General features: G+C 40.0%; 1 protein-coding gene across 1 annotated transcript in view; it reads left to right on the top strand.

Annotated features, from left to right (window-relative positions):
• Positions 1 to 4,741: 4,741 nt before the first annotated feature.
• ZCCHC7 (zinc finger CCHC-type containing 7) overlaps positions 4,742 to 17,972 on the top strand; it is a 306,544-nt gene continuing 293,313 nt past the window's right edge. The window contains exons 1-2 of the mRNA XM_036741559.1: positions 4,742 to 4,836; positions 15,717 to 16,350. Coding sequence (XP_036597454.1) covers positions 15,738 to 16,350 — 613 coding nt within the window. The 5' untranslated portion in view covers positions 4,742 to 4,836; positions 15,717 to 15,737. The remainder of the gene's footprint in view (positions 4,837 to 15,716; positions 16,351 to 17,972) is intronic.

The following is a 17,972-nucleotide window of genomic DNA, read 5'->3' as shown; positions in this document are numbered from 1 at the left end:
GATACAGAAATTAGAGAGAAGAATGGGCATTATGTTTAGCCTAGTGTGGAGGTTGACCTGAAAGAAGGCAAAGATCTGTGAAATCAAAGGAAATGGAGTCAGGAAAAATGGAGCCAGACTATAGAAACACATGCTATACTTAGTAAAACAAAACAAAACAAACAAAAACCCAAGTACAGGGTAGCAATGCAATCCTTTGACTCTTCCCTAAATGATTCTCTCTTCAATTCTTCCTCTTAGAATCCCTAGCTTTCTTCAAAGTTCAGCTCATGTCACTTCCTATAGGAAGCCTAACCTTATTCTGATTCTATCACTACTGCCTTCCCCCAGAATTTATTTTGTACTTATTGTGAATTTTTTATATATATGTATCTATTTTACATATATCAGTGTTTTTGTATATGCCTACGTAAGTGCTTTTCCCCAGTTGGAACATGAAGTCCTGGAGCGCAAGGACTATTTGGCTTTTGTTTTTGGATACTCAGTGCCTATTGTAGTTTGGAGCACATCCTACACCAGGGGTGGGGAACCTTATCATGTTGGAAGGCCCCATTAATATTTAGCTATAATCAAATAAGGCCACATCCAAGAAACTTCAATTAGATATACTTTTAAATGTGCAATATTTCATGAAAATCTAACTGCTACTGACTTAATAATTTCAAAAAATGAAAATTATTTGTTAATTTTAAAGTTAACTCACCTTTTAATGACCTTGTTGTATCTGCTTTTTTTGTTGGAAAGCATTTAAATATTTGGTTGCAGCATGGATGTCTGCAGTTTCAGTTGATCCTCTAGCTGGGTATCAGTCATCTGTGACCTTAAGGGCCTCTTGATTTGGGTTAGGTAGGAGAATGTAGATTCAAAGCAATAAGTGGTTGAAAAGCAAGAACACATTTTTTTGGGCATGTTGCTGAAGGCGTGGGTATGCTACTACATTTTCCCATATTTCAATTGGATCTCTCTTAGCATCAAACAATGACTTTAAAATGTCATCTACTGAGAGCTCAATCAATTTCATCTTAGTTCTTTAGATGCCTTGGTAATATCAGCAAGGTGAGGCTGAAATGCTAAGTTGAGTATGATGTCATGGTTCTCAAAGTCAGTGAACCTTTCACTGTATTCTCCAATATCAGCAAGGTGAGGCTGAAATGCTAAGTTGAGTATGATGTCATGGTTCTCAAAGTCAGTGAACCTTTCACTGTATTCTCCAATAGATCGGCTGCATATTCTTCAAATGATTCACATATACTATCCTGCTCATCAATGAACTTTGCTAACTGGGGAAAATGTTCATCTGAAATTTCTTTTGGAAGAAGTAAAAGACAGCTTTTTTTTTTTTTCAAAATGCTTGTATTTTTTTTTTGGCCACATATCATATATAGACTTAGTTTTGCATTGCAAAGAAATATTCAAGTTATTTTGATTTGACATATCTCACAGAAGTAAAGCATTCCTATAGAAATCTTCTTTCAATAATTCACATTGCTGATTCTTTTCTTCATAAAATTTAACTATCTGTTCTTGAAGACATAAAATTTTGGCTAACACCTGTCCCTGCAATACCCAACACACTTTAGAATGATACAGCAAATCCACACTGAACACCTCCTCATTCAATGTTAGCATGTTACAAAACCAATGATACTATGTTGCATTTGCACAGATATAGTTAACAATACTTATAACTTGTTGCAATGTGTCTCTTAAAATAGTAGCTTTAGCACAGAGATTTTGTTGATGCAAGACACAATGAAAAGAGAGGATCTGAATCTGTTAATACTTTTTTTAAATCTGTGCAATAAACCCTTCATGTTTTCCTGTCATGGAAGGTGTACCATCTGTACATATACTCACTAAATTTACCAAATTTAGTCCAACTTCATGACATTTTTTCCTGAAAGTTTTGAAGATATCTATTCCCTGTGTTCTGTTCAAAAGAGTGCCCAAAGCAAGTAACACTTCTTAGCATAGAAAATCTATTACAACCTGAATGAAACATAAAACCTGGGTTGAGTCAACAGTTATCAGTTGATTCATCCAAAGCAATTGAATAATATCTATTTTCCTTTTGAAGTATTGCATGAAGTATTTCTGTTAAGTTGAAGGCTAATTCATGCTGCTGATCAGTTATGGTTCTCCTTGAAAGAGGCAGTTGTTTGTTCTTTGAAATGTTTTTGGGGGTCTAAGCCTCCTACAACTTCAATAATGCATTCTTTTACAATTTCCAAGTCACTGAATGACTTCTCTACCCCTCCCCCCACCCTGCCCCCAGTATATAAGGTACTTTATAAGTTGCTTCAGTGGCATTATTTCCAGGTCTTATTGCCGCTTGGAAGAATTGTCTTTGCTTTTGCTTTTCTCATCTTTTAATTTCTACAATACAAGCTTTTGTGCCTCTCCCTCTAATTTAAAAAATTTGTGGTCCTTATGAATGTTATAATGCTGATGAGCACTGAATTGCTTTAATCAACATTAAATTTTGCAGTATCACAAAGCAAGCAAATCATCTTATCTTTAGCAGAAACAAGATAATATTTCAATTCCCAATCCTTGTTTAAAAAAAATCTGTTTTCTTCCTTGAGTGTTCTCTTGGTCTTCTTTGACATGATGGGCTGTTAAGCAGGCAGAATTAAAAAATACTGTTGAGCTAGGCAACTATTCACAAATTCCACTTCAAACAGAAACACAGTGCACCATTGTCAAAAGCTGATAACAGACTGGCATACTTTACCTCCGTAACTCTTGCTAACCAGCCTCATGTGGTAGTGGGTGCCAGTCAGACAAGGGAAGTTAGAACTATATAATGAGCATAGCTGCCATCAGTTTAGCCCTTATGACTTACTAATGTTCTAATTGTTCCGATCATTCAGGAGGATTATTTCATTGAAACATTTCATTCTTTGGTATTTTAAATACATTCATTTTAAAAATAAAATAAAAATATAAAAGATGAACAAAAATATATTAATAAAAATAAAAGGTTTTGTTCTGTAAAATTTAGATTCAGTCAAAAGACTGCACTTAAGGACTTAAAGGGCCACATGTGGTCTTAAGGCTGAAGGTTCTCCACCCCTGCCCTACACCCTTAAAAAATGCTTACTTGCTTACAATTTTCCCATAGACTACCAGCTCCTTGTTGGGCAGGGACTGTTTTTTTGGTTTGTTTGTAAAACCTGCTCCTAGCACAGGTGCTAGGACAATAGTAAGTACTCGAGTGCTTATTGAATTAAATAAGATCATCCTATATATTTCTGACAATAGAAGGAGACTTAAGTGATTTCTAGAATTTTTTCTCTGCTCTGCCTACTGACCTCCCTTTCTGTCATTCAGTTGTGCCCTACTCTTCATGACTCCATTTTGGGGTTTAAGATACTGGAGTTGTTTACCATCTCCTTTTTCAGCTCATTTTACAGATAAGAAAATGGAGGCAAACAGGATTAAGTGACTTGCCCAGGGTCACATAGCTAGTAAAGTGTCTGAGGCTGGTTTTGAACTCTTGAAGAAGTCTTCCTGATTTCAAGCCCTGCAATCTTGTTGCCCTACTGACCTCCCCAGCTTCCTTTAAATCCCAACTACAATCCCTTCTTTTACTAGAAGCCTTCCTTACCTCTCAATTCTAATGCATTCCTTCTTTTAATTGTGTCCTTTGTATATAGTTGTTTGCACGTTATCTTCCCATTAGCTTTTAAGGGCAGGGAGGGCAGGGATTGTCTCAGCACAGTGCCTAACACATAGTAGGTACTTAATCAATGTTTATTGATTGAATTTAATAGTTTGAAATTGCATCTGTTTCCTGGCAGGTGAAGGAGGTGTTCATTCAAATTGTTCTCATTCAAATCACAATTTAGCAATTTAAGGTTTAATAATTATGCTTTAATTCAGGGGTGGGGAACCTGTGGCCTTCAGGCCACATGTGGCCCTCTAGGTCCTCAAGTCCCGCTCTTTGACGGAATCCAAACTTTACAGAACAATCTTTTTTAAAATTATTATTTCAAGGTTTAATTGTTATCATTAAACTTTAAGTTTCAATATTAAGAAATATCATGTGGGATTCCTCTATTATTTGAGTGGAGTAACTTCAAAATGGGCCCAAATCGCCAAAAGCACCCTTGCTAATTAAGGGGTCTTAAAAGCCCTTCTCCCGACGTGAGACTGCGAGAGTTCCTTCAACTGCCCCACTGGCCCATGACAGAACGAACGCGGAAGGCCGATGGTTCCGATTTCAATGCGATGCAGGCCAGGCCCTCCTTTCTTCTTCTTGGCCAAGGTCTGGGGCCACTCTAGATTGGGGAGCCGTCAGGCAGCTCCTAGGGAGCGGGGAGGAGCCCAACCCAGGGCGTGTCCCAGGGCATCCTGGGAATTGTAGTTGGTTGTGGAAGCCTCGGTCAGTCTCCCATTCCTCCTGCTTCTCGTAACCTCAGTCTCAGACGGAGGGCTCGAGTCCCTAATGCCACGCGCAATAGTGACGGCTGCCCACTCCTCCGGCTCCAGGGCTCTCGGAGACGATCTCACTAACAGCTCCTGAGATCCCTAGGCTCTGGGGCGAAGAAACGCTAGTGGGGGGCGTGGTCAAGAGAAGCGAAAAGGAAAACTGCTCTAAGAGGTCGGGAAGGTTGGGAATGGGGATAGGGAAGTTAGAAAGGGAAAGAAAGGATTGGGAAGAGGGAACACACACAACTCTACGCATGAGCGGAAAGTCCCCCTCCCCCGGAAGTACGTCTCCTGAGCCGTAATACGTGCACGAGGTTCCTCCCCTGTGAGTTTGTCCCCGCCCTCCCCGTTCCTCTAAGCGATTCGGTTCCTGGTTGGTGCTTCCTGGTCGCAGCTGCGGCAGTGAGTATGTGACGGACCCGGTCCGCCTCTGAAGGGGTCCTGGCTCGGGGATGTGCACGTGCTCCGTCCTCACCCTCCCGCCCCTCCGCTGTCCCCGGCCATCCGTCAGTCACCGCTGGGCTCCCCGGCCGTCCCCTCCCCCACGGCCCGCGCCCGGCCCACGGCGGCGGCTGCCTCCACGCTGCCTCCTCGCGGGGACCGTTTCTCTCCCGGAGCTCTGGGGTGGCGGGGCGGGGCGTGGGCGTGGGCTCTGGCACCTCCCCCCACCCTACCCCCCCACCTCCGGGGGTGGTGTATGTTGAGGGGAGTCTGGATCCCGAGCCCCTGCGCAGGGCTTCCCGCTAGGCCTTCCTCGGGCCGGGCTACAGGAGGAGGGGGCTCGGAGCGGCCGCGGGGATGGTTTTAGGGACAATGGTCACTTTCAGAACTTAGGAGCCTCTGTTCTTTGCACTGGGATCCCACGCCAGGCTGTGGGTTTTCTCAGACACCAGTTGCATTCCTCGAGTTGAAACAGACTTAAGGGTGAAAAATGCTAGAGATCAAGCGCAATTAGCCATCTCGTGCTGTAGCGATGGTAATGGACAATTTCCAGGGGACAGGTACTTCTCCACCATTGGAATTTAAAAAAAAAATAAACTTATGGAGATCTTGAATTTTTCTTTGGCACTCCCCTTTTCCATCCTCAAGAAATGCTTTATCTTCCCTCTAAAACTGCCTGATGAATTGGAAACACATTAATATTTCCCTTACTATTATTTGATATTTGGGGAATGGAAGAGGGTCCAAGAACAGAATGACACACAAATAATGTGGATTTATTTGGGTGGTGGATTCGGGGGAGGTCGTGGTGAGTGAAAGATTTAGCGTAGGAAATAGAGGAGTTGTAAGAGAGATTGCCTAGTAATCCTGAAGAGATGAAAGGAAGTGATGGATACATTTCTAGAAAGGCCTATGTCTTTGGTAGATCCATGCTTTCAAAGGCATTTGGGATATTGAACTAGCTTAACCCAATTTATTCACCCTCGAGCTCTTGTTTTTTCATCTTTCTGCTTTTTGTGGTCCCTGTTTTAACACTTGTTTGGTTTTTCCACCCCTGTCAGGAATTATTTAAGTCTGAGAAATTTTTTGTGTGTTTTGAGTTTTGCTGTCATGCTGATAGTAGTTCAGTGTATATCGGAAATTTTAGGTTGAAAAGAAGCTGCAAGATTTCTTCATAGTCATCCTTTTAAGAAATGTATTTGCAAGCAGTTTAACCCTAGGCCCTTGGCCTCAAAGCTGGATTTGCTTGGACCTGAAAGGTCCATGTAATAAATAAGGGTACACATGGATGGACATTTGTGTGAAATTTGTTTCCATGGAGAAAAAAAGAGCAGTAGCTCTGTTGAGGGTAGCTTGCTTCTTGGACTTATAATGGAAAACATCATAGGATAACATTTTAGAGCTCAAAGTGACCTTAGATATGATTAATGAAAACATATCTAAGTCTATTTAAGTTAGGTTGTATAGTTTTTTTAATAGTCCAAATGGCAGGTAATGAGTATCTATTCCTACTTTTAATTGGATAGGGTCTTTTTTGTTACACTGTCCTAGACATTTGTTGCTTTGTAGAACTTGAGCACTTACTCACTATTTTAACTGTGCCCAAAATGTTTACTGTTAAGCAGTATTCTCAATTAGTTTCCTTAGGCAGTTAAAACCTCTTTGCTTTGAAAATACTTGTACTATCAAGACTAGTTACTTAGAATCCTGTGATAACTTTTGTCATGGAGTACCTGAGAATCTGAGGATTCTAAAATGGAGTGTACATGGAGATTTTAAAAACTATTTAGTTCAGCTATAGATTTTTTCCTCCTAATTAAGAATTACTATTCCATCACAGTCCCTTATACTGTTCATCTTCAAGAAAATGAGATACCTATGAGGTCATTTTAGGTGTTTTTTTTTTTCATTTAATCAGTGTAATTTTATAGCTAGACAAATAGCAAATGAAAAAAAGGCTTATTTTATTGCCCTCCACACCCCTCTACAAAATAACCCCTCTGATTACTTGGGAAAGTATTGGGAATTCTTCACATTTATCAAGAAGAGTCTGGAGCAAATGATAAACATTTTATATACTTTCATGAAAGTTTTTCTTAAAGCAAATTAAATACATTTGAATTTAATTAGAGTTGTAACTCAAACTAAAAAAAGCCTCAGGCAAATCTCTGAGCAGGCATACATAAACTAAATAGATTGCAAGTTCTGGTGAGCACAGCTTTCAAGTATGAAAGTTAAAAAATCCTCTTAATCAAAAGCCACAGGGGCCCAAATGCTAAATTTATTTTCCAGTGTTTCAGTAACAGGCTCAGATAGGAGGTTTAGCAGATCTTATTATGTGTCTGTCGTTCTCTTTTGGCATAAATACATGGGTGTGCCTATGGCTCTATCCTTAATCCTTTCCCTTTAGGAGTATTCCAAGAGGAATTCAAAATTTTAAGTTTGTAATTTAGGTATTTAATGTTTTCTTTGTTACATGGTCTTATGAATCCCATGTGAACTTTAGATAAAGCATAATTCTTTTTGATTTTTAAAAAGATTAAGTTTCCTATTAAAGAAGAATGAAAAGGGTTTACTTTCATATTTGTAGCATTTTAAGGTGCAGAGATTCTGCAGAGGCTAGCACTTGAAAATGAACTGATAAAAATTATGAAAATTATAATTCAGATAGTCACAGTCAAGTTGTAATAGCATAGAGAGATGAAGGACCTATTATAACAGTATTACAAGTACACTCTAACCTTTACAGTGAGAAAAGTCTAAGTTGGTCTGTTTCTTTGGGGAAAAAACCCCTTTAGAATATAAAATCTTCCTGATATTTTAAGTGAAGGATCCAGAGATTAAGTACATCACTTCTTTCCCTAACAGTATATAGATTTTGGTTATATTGATTAAGTGGCAGAAATAGATAACTCATACTGTGTCTCATTTGTAACTGAATAGATTTTGTAAAGCATAGTAGAAAGAAAAAAGAAACATTTTTTAAAGCACCTACTATGTGCTACGCAAGAAGAATCAGAACAAAAGGGAAAAACCATGAGAAAGAAAAAACAAAAAACAAAGTGAAAATAGTGTGCTTCGATCTGCATTCAGACTCCATAGTTCTTTCTCAGGATGTGGATCACGTGTTCCATCATGAGTCTTTTGGAATTGTCTTGGATCCTTGTATTGTGGAGAAGAGCTAAGTCTGTTATAGTTGATCATTGCACAATGTTGCTGTTACTGTGTACAATGTTCTGATGTTGTAGTTCTGCTCACTTCACTCAGCATCAGTGCATGTCAGTCTTAAGGAGTGTACAATCTTGTGGGGAAGACAACACACAAATATAAGTAATAAATAATTAACAGAGGGAATGCACTAGTATTAGTAGAGGTTGGGAAAAAAAGATGGAAAAGGTGGAATTTTAGTTAGGACTTAAAGAGAGCCAGGGAGATCTGTAGGTAGAGGTTAGGAGGGACAGAGTTCCAGGCATGAGGGACCTAGAGAAATTGTCCAGAGACAAGAGTGGACTATCTTGTTTGTAGAACAACCTGGAAACCAGTGTTACTGGATCAAAGAGTATGTGGCAGAAAGTAAAGTGTAAGAAGACTGAAAAGATTGGAGCAGATTAGGTCATTAAGGGCCAAACGTGATTTTTTTTTTTTTAGTATTTGATCCTGAAGGCAATAGGGAACCAATGGAATTTATTGAGGTGAGTGATATGGTAGGACCTATGCTTAAGAAAAATCACTTTGGTAGCTGAATGGAAAATGGATTGGAGTGGGGAGAGACTTGAGTCAGGCAGACCCACAAGCAGGCTATTGCAAGAATCAAGAAATGAGATGATGAAGGTCTGTACTAGAGTGGTACTAGTCTCAGAGTAGAGAAGGAGGCATATGGGGAGATGTTGCAAAGATGAAATTGGCAGATTGGATGGCAGTTTGGATATGGGAGGGGGGTGAGGTATAGTGAGGAGTCTAGAACAATTCCTTAGGTTACAGCCTTGAGGGACTGGGAGGATATTCTGATAATGGTAATTCCATATAGTAATAGGGAAAGTAGAAGGTGAGGAGGGCTTAAGGCAAAAGATAATGAGCTCTATTTTGGACATGTCTGGTTGAAGATGTCTACTGGACATCCAGTTTGAGAAGTCTGAAAGGCAGATGGAGATGTGAGATTGGAGTTTAACAGAGTAGTTGGAGCAGCATAGGCAGATTTGAGAATCTTCAGAATGGAGATTAAGTTTTTTTAAAAGAGCTGATGAAATCACCAAGTGAAGTAGTGTAGAGTAAAAAGAGAAGAAGGCCCAGAATTGGAATGTCTGGTTAAAGGGCATGATCTGGATGAGGATCTAGCAAAAGAGACTGAGAAGGAGTAGTCAGATAGGTAGAAGGAGAACCAGGAGATAATGGTGTTCTGAAAACTTAGCAAAGGATATCAAGGAGTGCTCGATAGTGTCAAAGGCTGCAGAGAGGCATTTTGCATTTGGCTGCTAAGAGACCATTGGTAACTTGGGAGAGAGCAGTTCAGCAGAACGATCCAGTTGAAAGCTGGATTGTAAGGAGTTAAAAAGAGAGTGAAAGGAGAGAAAGTGGAGGCATCTGTTGTGGACTGCCTGAGTTTAGCTGCAATGGATAGAAGAGACATAGGATGATAGTGAGGACAGAATGATCAGGTGAGGGTTTTTTTCAGAATGAGGAAGACATGGGTATGTTTGTAGGCAATACGAAATAAGCTGATAGGGGAGAGATTGGAGGAGACAGTATGGAATGGGATCACTTGTGCAGGTAGAGAAGTTAGCTTTGGTAAGGAGTATGGCCACTTCATCATGTGAGATTGGGGTGAAAGAGAAGATGGTGGTAGAAGACATCTGAAGGATAGGAGATGTGGAACAGAGGAGAAAAGGGAGCTCATGGTGAATGGCCTCAATTCTAGGAACTTCAGGTCCAGTGCTTTATCCATTGTACCACCTAGGAACTTGGGGTCAGAAAACCTAGATTGTGATGGTGCTCTGTCCTTACCCATGTGTGACCCGCATCCTTCTCTGCCCCTGCCCTCTTTTCCTCATCTGTAAAATGAGGGAATTGCACTACTTGATCTTGGAGGTACCTTCTAGCTCTAAAATGGTATGCTTTTTTTTTTTTTCCAGAAGTGTCACTTGAATTACATTTCATACATAGATTTTTGCCCTGGGTTTTTCACTTTTAGAGGACCAAAGGGATATTTTTCCTAATGTCTCCAGATTTTGGATAGTAGTTACTTATTATAGGTAGCTGTATTTCTCAGGGCTGAAGACCAAATGTTTGTTAATGTCCGGAGCAGGAAGGTGTAGTTAGTGAATCCTTTTCATTTCTCTTCAAAGCTAAGCATTTGAGGTCTGCTTTAATTATAAATCCTTAGTAAATTAAGTAGTATTTCACATTTGAGAGACATAGCAGGAAATTTAGACTTTTCAGTATCTTTATTGGATGTCCTTAAGCAGGTAATTCAACTTTTGAGTAAAAGTACATAGAAAAACCAATTTTATAACTGTTAGTCCCTCCTGTGGGCACTATTCAATTTTTCTATCTAGTCCCTACTATTTTTTTTCTAAAGACCATATCTTTCTTTGACATTCAGAAAGACTATTACAACCACGTGAGGAGGGAGAATATTCCAGGCCTGGGGTACAGCCAGTGAAAAGACATCAAGTTAGAAGATGGAGTATGTGAGGATCATCAAGGAGGCCAGTATTCCTATAGAATACATAGAGAGCAGCAGAGTGTAAAAAGACTGGAAAGGAGGAAGGGGCCAAGTGGTGAAGAGCCTTGTGTGCTAAACATAAGACTATATGTGGTCCTAGAGTTAATAGGGAGCTGCTGGAGTTAATTGAGTAGAGGGACTGGCACGGTCAGACCAGCAAAGACCTGGCAGCTCTTTGGAAGATGGATTGGAGTAGAATGAGACATGAGGAAGGGAGACTAATTTGAAGGATGTTGTAGTGATCTATGAGATGGGGGATGAGGGCCTGAGCTAGGGTGCTCTGTAAGGGGAGAGGAGATATAGGAGAGATATCGTGAAGGTAGAAATGACAACATTTTGCAACTGATTGCATGTATGGTGTGAATGAGATTGTGTGATCAAGGATGACATCAAAGTTGCCAGCCTAGGTGAGTAAGAGAACAGTCATGCCCTCAGTGATGATAGGGAAGTTTGGAAGAGGGGAGGGTTGGGGTGAAAGATAATAAATTCTGTTTTGGATATGTTGAGATTTAGATGACCACGGGATATCTAATTTGAGATGTCCAAAAGGTTGTTGGTATTATGAGATTGGAGCTCTGAAGAAAGATTGTAAATCTAGAAATCATCTCTGTAAAGTGATGATAATGGAACCCATGTGAGCTGATGATGGTATTGAGAAAAACAGCGTTGGAAAAGAAGATAAGAAAACCCAGGTGTTTCTACAATCTGGGTAGCAGCTTCTGTGGGGGTATAAGATTCACCCACAGCCAGCACCCAGAAAGCTGCCAACAGCACAGGTTCTTCTGATCTGCTTAAGCAAGGGAAGCAAGGTGAAGGGGTTGACAAGCTTTCAAATATTATTCAGTTAGTTCAGGGGAAAAAGCCAGCACCCTAAACTTCAAAACAAAATGCAAACAAATTGCAAACATCAACAGACTTTGTCTGATTCAAATCCTAACACAGTTACCAGAGTTCAACAAAGTTTCAGCATCCGGGTTTACAAGCTAGAGGGCTCCTTAGCTACAGCTGCCCGGAGTCTCCTCATCAACACCATCTCCAGAGCCCTGCACAAATGGCTCTGTCCTCCCTTCTTATAGGGCTTCAGACATCATCAAACTTCATCTGAATTACCAGAGCTCAAGCTCTGGTGATTGGTTCTTGAGTTGGCCCCTCCCCTTAGGACCCTGGGAGGTTCACATCCACATGGATTACGTTAACACCTGATGGGGTTTGGGCCTGGGGCTTAGCACCTAGTAAAGCTCACTGAGATAAATTGAGTCACTCAAAGAAAACAAAGGCCATTATGGTTACACCAGGACGAAGTCTTGGAGTACATGTCTAGTTAGCGAACATGACAGGTGGATGGTGATCCAGCAGAAGAGACTGAAAAGGAGCAATCAGACAGGTAGGAGAGTACTCAGTCAGTAAACATATGTTCAGTACCTACTATGTGCTGGGCACTATGCTAAGCACTGGAGATATAGAAAGAGGCAAAAGACAGTCCCTGTTCTCAAGGAGCTCATATTCTAATGGGGGAGATAATACGTAAAAAATAAGTACAAATAAGCTGTATACCAGGTAAAATAGGAAATAATTAAATGAAGGAATGCGCTAGAATTAAGAAGAGTTAGGAAAGCCTTCCTGTAGAAGATGGAATTTTAATTGGCAGGAGAACCAGGGAAGTAATTAGGTGGAGTTGAGAAGAGAGAGCATTCCAGGCATAGGGGATATGCTGGAGAAATGAAAATGCCCAGAGGCAAGAGATGGACTGTCTCATCTGTAGAACCATCAGAAGACCAGTGTTACTGGATCAAAGAGTACGTGCCTTTGCAGGGAGTAAAGTGTAAGAAAACTGAAAAGGTAGGAGGTGTTAGGTTATGAAGGCTTTGAATGCCAAACATAGGATTTTATATTTGAACCAATGAAGTTTATTGAGTAGGTGAGTGATTTTATTGAGTGACACGGTACAACCTGTGCTTAAGAAAAATCAAATTGGTGATTGGTGGCTGAATGGAAGATAGATGGGAGTGGGGAGAGACTCGAGGCAGGCACACCCACAAGCAGGCTTTTGCAATAATCAAGGCCTTCACCAGAGTGGTAGTAGTGTCAGAGGAGAGAAGGGGGCATTGCTGTTGCAACGGGAAATCAACAGGCCTTGGCAACAGATTGGATATTGTGGGGTGGGAGGGAGGGAGTGTTGAGGGGTAATGAAGAAGCAAGGATGACACCTAGATTCTGAGCCTGAGGGACTCAGTCTCCTCCAGTCTTTCCAGGAAGTATTGCCAGCCCTCTACAATAACTGAGAAGATAGGAGGTGGGGAGCCTTTAGGGAGAAAGATAACGAGTTCAGTTTTGAACATTTTAGTTGAAGATGTCTATTAGGGATCCAGTTTGAAATGTTTGAAAGGCAGTTGGAAATGTGAGACTGGAGATTAGCAGAGAGGGGGGCAGAATAGGTTGATTTGAGGATCATCAGCATAGAGACCATAATTAAATCCATGGAAGCTGATGAGATCACCAAGTGAAGTAGCATAAAGGGAGAAGAGAGGACCCAGGACAGAACCCTGTGGGACATCTAGGGTTGGAGGGCATGATCTGGATGAAGATTCAGCAGAGAATACTGAGAAAGAGCAGTTTGACAGGAGGAGAAGCAGGAGAGAGCAGTGTCCTAAAAACCCAGAGAGAAGAAAGTATCAAGGAGGAGAGGTTGCTCAACAGTGTCAAGGAGAGGTCAAGGAGAATGGGGATGGCAAAGAGGCCATTGGAACAGTGTCACAAAAACCCAGAGAAGAGAGTATTGCAGGAGGAGAAGATAGTCAAGTAGAGTCAGCTCCTGTAAAGAGGTCAAGATGGATGAAGATAAAGAGAAATCCATTAGATTTAGCAATTAGGAGGTCATCGGTAACTTTGAAGAGAGCAGTTGGATTTGAATTATGAGTTTAGAAGCCACTTTTCAGGTGGTTTAGAAGAGAGGAAGAGGAGAGGAAGTGGAGGCACTGAATATAACAGCCTTTCAAGGAGTTCAGCCAGGAAGGGAAGGAGAAATCTAGGAGACTGGAGATGGTAAGATCAAGTGAGGGTTTTTTGAAGATGGTTGGGATATGGTGTATGGATGGAAAGAGCCATTAGATTGGGAGAGATGAAGACTAGAGAAGGGTGTCTGATGTTAGGGACAGTCTGTTGGAGAAGACAGTAAGAGATGGAATCAAGGGTGCTTGTGGAAAGGTTTGTCTTTGCAAGGAGAAGGGCCACCACTTCATCAGAGACTGGTAGAGAGGAGACAGTGGGGCACAAAATGAAAAGGAACTGAGTTGAAGAGGTGAGAAGGACCTCTTGTCAAATAGCCTCAACTTTTTTTGGTGAAGTATGAGGCAAGGACCTCAACTGAGAAACTGGAAACAAAGGATGCTGTAGAAAGATTAAACAGTCTTGGGGTTTGGAATAGCCGTTGTAGTGAGTGTGAGAAAGAATTGAATAGATAGCAGAGGGAAGACTGTCTAACAGTTGAGATTTGATAACATAAATTTATGATGAACCCAATCGTTATGGCTTTGTGATTTCATTTTCCTTTAACAGCATGCGAATACAAGTGAAGGAGGTGAGTAATCCAGAGCTGTGGTTTGACAAAGTGTGATCAGTAATAGGATAAAATTGAAGTAGTTCAGTAAGAGGTTGAGATTGGGAACTGAGAATGTAGCCAGTGCAGGGGTAATGGCCTGGGAAAGCATTGAGGGGTAGAGGGATTGCAGGTCCTGGTAGGGACACAATATTAAGGATTTTAAGTGTAGGGAAAGATGAAATGATGAAAGTTTGTGATCAGATAAAGGAATTTTGGAGTTCATAACATGGAACTGGAATACTTGTTGGAGATGGTGATATCAAGGGTATGAGCATCTCAGTATGTAGCTGAGGTGGAATGGAGGAGTAGTTCATGGGAATTAAGTAGATTGAGGAACTTGGAAGGTAGGATATTTAAAGGATTCCCTTCCCTAGTCCCCTCTCCTATTGTGTGAGGGCAGGAGTGGTTGGGGAGGAGACAAAGATAGTGTGGGAGATATTGAACTGATTGCAAAAGGAGGGAGGATGGTTCACTATTTCAGGCGAGCCTTAACCAGGCTTCATTTTATTCCCTACTTTCTGGAAATCTACTCTGTTACCTTTTATGTGTGCTTCTTCCCCAACCTCTTCATTTCTGGAGTAGTTCCCTAAATGTGTATTTTCTCCCCTTACTGGAATGTAAGCTTCTGGGGGACAGGGATTGTTTTTGTATTTGTATCCATAGTGCTTAGCACTTAAATGCTTTTTCATTCATTCACTGTGTTCTTAAGGAGGCAGTATGGAAAGAACACTGGTTCTGGAGGCAGACTTAGATTCAGATTCTTTACTGTGGTGGGCCTTAGGCAGGTCACTTAACTTCTCTGGGCCTCAGTTTCCCCAACTGTAAAACAAGATTGAACTAGATGGCCTCTGAGGTTCCTTCCTCCCAGATCAGTAATCCAGTCTTTCTAATGAGGAAAGCGATGATCTTAATGGAACAGTTTGAATTGCTTTGAAAGATACTCTTCCTTCTTGATGACCACTCAAAAGAGGTAATGTGATATGGTTTAATGCAAAAGAGAGCACTAGGTTTGGAGACAGAAACCTTGGGTCCAGATCCAGGCTCTGCTTTTATATTACTTGTATGACCTTGAGTAAGTCACTCTTGAGGCCTCAGTTTCTTAATTTACTTGATGGTGCTAGACTAGATATTTTCTAGGCCCCTTCCACTTGGAATTTTATAACTCTATAAACTCCTTGTTAAGCTGTGCTTCTAATGTTAAACTCCCAGTGTTACTAGTGTATTTTTTCCTATGTGACATTTAAATATTTTTGTCACAACTTTGTTATCTGTTTATTATTGAGAATGTTATGTATATATGTATGGTATATCAGAAATGTTTATATTTACCATATCCATAGTAATGTCTCCTTTAATTTTTTAAAATTACTTTATGGTTAAGTGAAAAACCACTAGAAAGATTAATTCCCAGGACTATCAGATTTTTCTGATTTTGCTTTTATAATGACATGGCTATGTACTACTCAGACGACACCATTTTCCTAAACACTCATGTCCTTTGTATGATACTGTCTTTTACAGCATTAAGGTCGCTGCTTTTCCATGATGTTCGGTGGGTATGAGAATATAGAAGCGTATGAAGATGATCTTTACCGAGATGAATCGTCCAGTGAACTGAGTGTTGACAGTGAAGTGGAATTTCAGCTCTATGGCCAAGTACATTATGCACAGGACCTTGGTGATGTCACCAGGGAGGAGAATGAAGAAAATGAAGAAAAGAGCCCTGAGGATCTGGAGTCATTGAATATTAAAAAGACAAACCAGAAGAGCTTAATTGTTCTTTCAGATACTGATGTCATCCAGATATCAGATGGTTCAGAGGTCATCTCTTTGTCTGATGAAGACAGTGTCTACAGATGTAAAAGAAAGAACAGAGGAAACCAGGTACTGGAAAGTCCATGTGATCAGCATTCTGATGAACTGTCTAGAAAGAAATGTAAGAGAGGTATTAAAAAGTCTAAACGTGGAGAGAGATCTAATGTGATTCAGGAAGTTATGGTTATAGAGGATAGTTCAAATGAAGAGAAGGAGATTACTATCTCTGAAAGTGGAGAAAGTGATGTGGAGAGCTGGATGTTACTGGAATGTGAAGTAGATGACAAAGATGATAACATACTTCTTAACCTCGTGGGCTGTGAAACCTCTGTTGATGAAGGTTAGTACCACTTTACCCATTTTGGTTAGTCATATTAACCATTGTGTCTCAGTACTGAGAAGCACCACTGCCTTTAAAGAGATTCATTTACAATAGTTGAGGCCAATGTATTGGGTCTTGTGACTCAAAAGGTAGAATCTTACATATTTCTATTGTTAAATTTTATTCCTTACCTTTTTATCTTAAATTGTTATTTCACATGAAGATATCTTTTACTCATGCTAGTCTCTGATTACTGTGATGCTAGTCTCACAGAATTTCACTTCAGAACACTGAGACACTTAGAACTTACTTCTCCTGCCACATTGTTTAGGCACAGATTAAGGTGCCATCCAGCACAAACCCTATACTCTATCGCCTACTCTATTAGAAGATTCCTCTTCTATGCAACTTAGGGAAGAATTAGAACATTGTTACAAGACCAAAGCTAGACAGCGTAGGTTTGGTGGGGTGAGTAGTAGCCATGGAATTCGTTATAAAACTGGATGGAATACTTAACTTGTGGTCAAGCAATAAAGGGGAAAACTTCAGAAAAGAGCTTTAGGGCGAGGGTAGGTACTAGTGTAATGAATTTGGGTTCCTTGAGTCTGAAGAACCCAGTATTTACATTGTTAGAACCACCATTCAGCACTGAAAACTTTCCTGACATTCTGAACAAAGAATTGGAACATTAAGTAAACTGTTGTCAAAGTATAAGTAAGGTTGATGAATAGAAAAAATCTGAAACACTGAGTGATGTAATTGTGTTTCACATTAAAAAAAAAAAAACTTGTTTTTGAGTCCCTACTATGTGTAAGGGACTGTGGGATACAGAAGTATAAGAAATATTCCCAGACCTCAGGGAAATGATAGTTGGGAAAGTGTGTGTGTGTGTGTGTGTGTGTGTAGTAAATAAGTGATATAACAGAATATATACTATGGAAGTTCAAATGATTTTGAAAACTCACTGTGGGGTAATGTTAGATGGAACTTGAGCTGAACTTTGAAAAACAAGGAAGAGTAAAATGAGCCAGGAGCAAGGGGAAGGTATTCTAGATTAGCAAGTCTATATATGTCATGTTCCAGGATCAATAATAAGTGACAAGTAATTTTTAAAAGTTGGCACAGCATATGTATTTACCAGCAAATAAATATCTATTGGCAAATGAGCAGAAGTACACATCAACATCTGCAGTGTGTGTTTGGTCTGTAGATTTAAATTGAGCCCAAAGAAAGGAAAAATTTGTGTCTCAATTAATTTAAATAAACATATGTTGCTTACCTTATTACAAATATCAAGTCAGTTCAGTGTTTATTGATGTGACACTGACATTGGTGTTGAATTTTGAAGTTTAGTTCATGTTTGTATTTTAACTATTATGAACTATTAACATTTTTCTTGTATTCCTTAGCTACTGAAGGAACTTTAAATATTTCAGAATTTTCAAACTTATCTGATTTGTTTCTATTAAACTAATAGCAACCACATTTCTTTATAAAAAAATTTCTAAGACTATTAACTTTTATCATGACTGGCATTTATAGAGCATTTTATAGTTTTAAAAGTGCTTTATCTATATTCTTATTTGGTCCTCACAGTAGTTTGTGAGGGTGTATTGGTAACTAAGGTGGGACTTTTTTTA

This window comes from Trichosurus vulpecula, chromosome 1, assembly GCF_011100635.1.
Source record: "Trichosurus vulpecula isolate mTriVul1 chromosome 1, mTriVul1.pri, whole genome shotgun sequence".
Classification (NCBI taxonomy): Eukaryota; Metazoa; Chordata; class Mammalia; order Diprotodontia; family Phalangeridae; genus Trichosurus; species Trichosurus vulpecula.
The sequence above is the reverse complement of the archived record's forward strand: the minus strand, read 5'-3'. Positions and strand labels throughout refer to the sequence as shown.